Source organism: Balearica regulorum, chromosome 4 (assembly GCF_011004875.1).
Source record: "Balearica regulorum gibbericeps isolate bBalReg1 chromosome 4, bBalReg1.pri, whole genome shotgun sequence".
Classification (NCBI taxonomy): Eukaryota; Metazoa; Chordata; class Aves; order Gruiformes; family Gruidae; genus Balearica; species Balearica regulorum.
The window spans coordinates 80,768,558-80,773,241 of NC_046187.1; the positions used below are offsets into that span (position 1 = coordinate 80,768,558).

At 59.6% G+C, this 4,684-nt stretch overlaps 1 protein-coding gene across 1 annotated transcript; it reads right to left on the minus strand.

Moving 5' to 3' along the window:
• Positions 1-759: 759 nt before the first annotated feature.
• On the minus strand, positions 760-3,782 carry SPR (sepiapterin reductase). Its single transcript, XM_075752851.1, has 3 exons — positions 3,412-3,782; positions 2,268-2,558; positions 760-2,118 (listed from the first exon to the last, which is right to left on the minus strand). The coding sequence occupies exons 1-3, from the start codon at positions 3,755-3,757 to the stop codon at positions 1,928-1,930; spliced, it is 828 nt and encodes a 275-aa protein (XP_075608966.1). The 5' UTR covers positions 3,758-3,782; the 3' UTR covers positions 760-1,927.
• Positions 3,783-4,684: the final 902 nt, after the last annotated feature.

Sequence of the window (4,684 nt, forward strand, 5' to 3'; positions counted from 1 at the left end):
ACATCCCCAACCACTGGAGGGTGATCAGACCTCGCAGTCCAAAAATTAACCTTCCTCTTGGCTATGCCAGCTTTCAACATCTCTTATCCCAAAGAGCCCATCTGCATCTCCCACCCGGCTAGTACCAAGTGGTCCCCATTCCCAGGGCAGCCCTGTCCCCCATTATCAATCCAGCTTTTCCTGCAATTTGGGGCTCCTTGAGCCTTTTGGGGGGGGCTTACCTACGTTCAGCCCAGCCCCTGACAGCCCGAGACCCTGTAAGGGCAGGACTTGACACCCCCAGCTCTCAGCACTGGGATTATTATTTTTTTTTTTTTCAAAGATCCAGATCCCAAAAGAGGATTTCTACCCAGCAGGGGATGGGACAAACCCTTACGGCTACAATGCGAGGAGATGGGGGATTTTTTAGCAGCGGCAGGTCTGTCCAGGTTTCACAGACGACGGCCAACACCATCAGGTGTTAGACCCCAGAAAAACACCCCCATTGCCAGTGCAGGGAGTTTTGCTCATCCTGAGTTTCACAGGCATAGAGGGAAGATGAAACCAAGCAGCAGACTTGCTAGAGCTAGCTAGAAAGGGGTTTTTTTGAGCTTGACAGGATTAAGTTAACACAGAGTTAATGAAATCACTCAGAGATGGAAGAACAGGACTCCAGGAGGGCACGCGTGGTGCCTCGTTGGATGAAGACAGCGCCTAGCCCAGGCTCTTTCCTCCCACCCTCCCAAACATTTATCCACTTTCAAAGATGCAGCAGAAGTCCCAGACCAGAAATGAAATTTTTAATGATTGTAGATCCAGAGGGACAAAATTTGAAATACAGGGGTGAGACAGAGGACTGCAGGAAGGCTGCTGTCACTGAGCACACAGGGACGCTGGGCACTTCCAGGGCACGCAGGGGATGCCGCTGCACTTCAAAGCGGCTCTCCTGCATCAATGCACACTGCACATCAGCTGCTTTCTAGAAGGACAAGCCTATAAGGGCCTGTGCCTCTTGGAACTTGATGAAAAAATAAGGATAAACACCCACAAATAATTAAAAGAACAACCCGGGAGGGGCTGAAGCCCCAGATCCAGACTTGGGCCCAGAACCTGCAAAGGGGAGCACGGCATGAACTCAGGGCTGCGTCTCCGATGTGCTCTAACCCGTGCTGCGCTCGTGCACAGGTTTGCGTAAGCTGGTGACCCCAGCCAGGCACCCAAATGTCCACATCTCCGCTGTGGCCAGCTCCCCCTCCTGGCGATTTATTGCTTTTGTGCAAAAAAAATAAAAATTAAAAAAAAATATACAGGAACAGGCTTTGCTCCACATCTTAACGCACAAAACTCGCACAGATGGTCCCAGAATTGCAGGAGAGTCTGGACAAGCCACCGGTGAGCTGAGGGACGGAGAGTCAGGGCTCTGGGGTGACAGCCACCACCTCCGGTCCCAGGAATGGCTCTTTTGCCCTGTGGTGACTTGCTCAGGTGCTGAGCACGCAGCTCCTGTGGGGCAAAGGGGTCAGACACAGGGACACTCAGCTCTAACCCTACCATCGGCTTCTTTGACACCTTCTGGGGTGGCTTTCTGACCTGGCCTCGTGTGCCTCGGTACCTCCTTGGCTCACACGCGCTCCCGTGCAGGAGAGCTTTAAGAATTCCACGCTCATTTCCTTGGAAAAGCCACCTCTGCTCCCCCGTCCCCAGCAGCTGAGAAATCCCCGCTCCCGCCGGTGGGTGCCCAGGAGGGCTCAACAGCTACAGCGCAGCAAAGCAATAACTTCCCCCATCCCCGTCGGGGCACTAGGAGTATTTATGTCACCCAGAGGTCTTCTCTTGAAAGCAGCACAGCACTCGGGACTCAAACACGGTCACCGAAGACACTGGAGGCACCCAAGACGTGGCTCAGCAGAGAACAAAGCAGGAAGGCAAAGGAGGAGAAAAGGGTAAGTCAGATGTCGTAGAAATCCACGTGGGCGCCGGAGCGGAAGGTGTCCTCCTCCAGGAGATTCACCAGCTTCTGGGCTGACACGGTGCAGTCTATCAGCTGTCCGCTCTCCTGCAGGCTTTGGAAATACTGACGCATCTCAGGGTCTCCAGTCTTAGTCCGGGCCAAGAGCTGCATGTCCGTATCCAGAGGACCTGGAGAAAGAGCAACCAAAAAAGAAATCACATAAGGAGAAAGCAAAATCTGGGGCTCATTTTCCCTCTGCACCTGGCTCAGCTGCAAGAACCTTTTATCCACAAAGCCAGGAGAAAATTTACAGGAATTAGTGAGCTGCCCTCCTCACCCGGGGCGTAGTTGAGCACACGGACATCAGGCTCCTCGAGCGCCAGCACCTGGAACATCATGTCCCGGGAAGCTTTCCCGCTGCAGTACAGCGCCCAGTTCTTGAAGGGCTTCACAGCACAGAGCGAGGAGATGTTCACCACCGTCCTGCTCGAGCCGGGACGCTTCCCGAAGGCTTGCAGGGCGGTGGAGGTGAGGCAAAGCGCCGAGGTGACGTTGAAGGCAAAGTAGCTGTTGATCTCATCTGGGTCGGTGAGATCGAGGAAGGATTTGGAGATGTCTCCCAGGGAGCCTAGGAAGGAAGGACAAAGGAGTTAAAGATGGATTCAACAACACAGCAGATGCCTTTTGCTCCTACGCTTCCACACGCAACGCTCTTACAGACAGAAGCGAGCACCTTCGCTGGCCCAATCTCTAGCGGGATCTTACAGCCGGGCGAGGAGCTCAGCGCAGCCCGGCTCTGCCCATTGCTTTTGGGTCACCCGCTGAACCAAGAGCCGTGACGTGCGCCACGGACCCGCGCTGGCAATCCTTAGCCAAAACAAACAGCTCCCAACCTCCAGCCCGAAGTACGACGTCCCCACCACGCGCTCTCCCGCATGTCCCTCTTTGGGAACCAAGTCGGTAAAAGCGCCCAGGCACCGCTGCTGTAGCGCCTAGCACCTACGGGAGCATCCGGTCTTATTTAGAGTGAAAAAAAGAAAAAAAAGCACTAAAGAAAACAGGCATTAAAGATCGCAACCTGCCGACAAAGCAGGGCTGGAGGTTCTGAAGGTTCGTCCTGAGGGAGCAGAGCGGTAGGAGGGTGCAGGGCTGCGGGAGGGTGGCCGGCCGGCCTTGCACCTCCAGGAACGGGGAAAAACCTCAGGAGGAGCAGAAGCCCCGCGGCCCCGGCACCGAGCCGCCCGGGGCTGCTCCCCAACCTCATTCGTGGAGTGATGAGATCCAGAGGGGGAGAAACCCCTGCTGCTCCCTCCGTTACTGCCCGGCACCCAGAGCACCGATCGAGCCTCGGCTCAGCCGCTGCCCAACCTGGGGATGGCTCGCCGGGACTGAGCCCCGCTGCCCCGGGAGGAGGAGGGCAACGAGCCCGGGGCGGGGCGGGACGGGGGACGGGACGGGCCCGGGACACACATCGCTGTTACCGGCGTTGTTGACGAGGAGCAGGCGGCCGGGCGGGCCGGCGGGCAGCACCTCCCGCACAGCAGCTGCCGCCCGCCGCAGCCCCTGCTCGCAGCCCAGGTCGGCGGCCACGTACTCCACCCGCAGCCCGGGGCCGGTACCGGAGCCGCCGCCGCCGCCGCCCCGCAGCTCGGCCGCCAGCTCGGCCAGCGGAGCCGCCGAACGCGCCAGCAGCAGCAGCACCGAGCCCTCGCCGAGCCGCGGAGCCAGCAGCCGCGCCAGGCTGCGCCCGAAGCCCCGGGAGGCGCCGGTCAGCACGCAGACGATCGCTCCCCAGCGCCCCGGCCCCGGCCCCGGCCCCGGCTCCATCCCGGCCCCGAGCGGAAGGGAACGGGACAAGCCGCCTCACCACGTGACCCGCCCCCCCCCCCCGTCGCCGCTTTGTGAATGGCCGCTCCGAACGCGCCGACACCGTCGCCAGCCCCCGATTGGCCGCCGCCGTCGGCTCGGCCCGCTGACGCGCGCTGTGTGGGCGTGGCCAGAGCGGAGCCTCCTCCCTCCTGCCGCTCAGCGCGGGGCGGTGGCTGTGCGGGGAGCGGCGGGCCGGGGCCGGGGCCGGGGCCGGCCATGGGGCCCCGCGGAGCATCCAGCCCTGCCTGGCCGAAGCCCAGCTGCACTTGGGTTTTATTCCATTTTTTTTTTCGATACATTTTCCCATATATTTTTTAATACTTTTTTTTTTTTGATACTTTTTTCCCAGCGTGGATGTAAATCATGGAATCATCAGAGAACCCCAGACTGGTTTGGGTGGGCAGGGCCCTCCCAGCCCACCCAGTGCCACCCCCTGCCATGGGCAGGGACACCCTCCACTAGCCCAGGTTGCCCAAAGCCCCATCGAGCCGGGGCAGCCACAGCTTCTCTGGGCAGCCTGGGCCAGTGTCTCATAGCAGAGGTGCTCCAGCATCTTCATGGCCTCCTCTGGACTCGCTCCCACAGCTCCATGTCCTTGTCCTGGGGACCCCCGAGCTGGACGCAGTACTCCAGGGGGGTCTCCCCAGAGCGGAGCAGAGGGGCAGAATCCCCTCCCTCGACCTGCTGGTCACGCTGCTGGACACGCAGCCCAGGACACGGGTGGCTTTCTGGGCTGCCAGTGCACATTGCTGGGTCATGTTGAGCTTCTCATCCCCCAACACCCCCAAGTCCTTCTCCTCAGGGCTGCTCTGAATCTGTTCCCTGCCCAGCCTGTAATTGTGCTTGGGATTGCCCCGACCCACGTGCAGGACCTTGCCCTTGGCC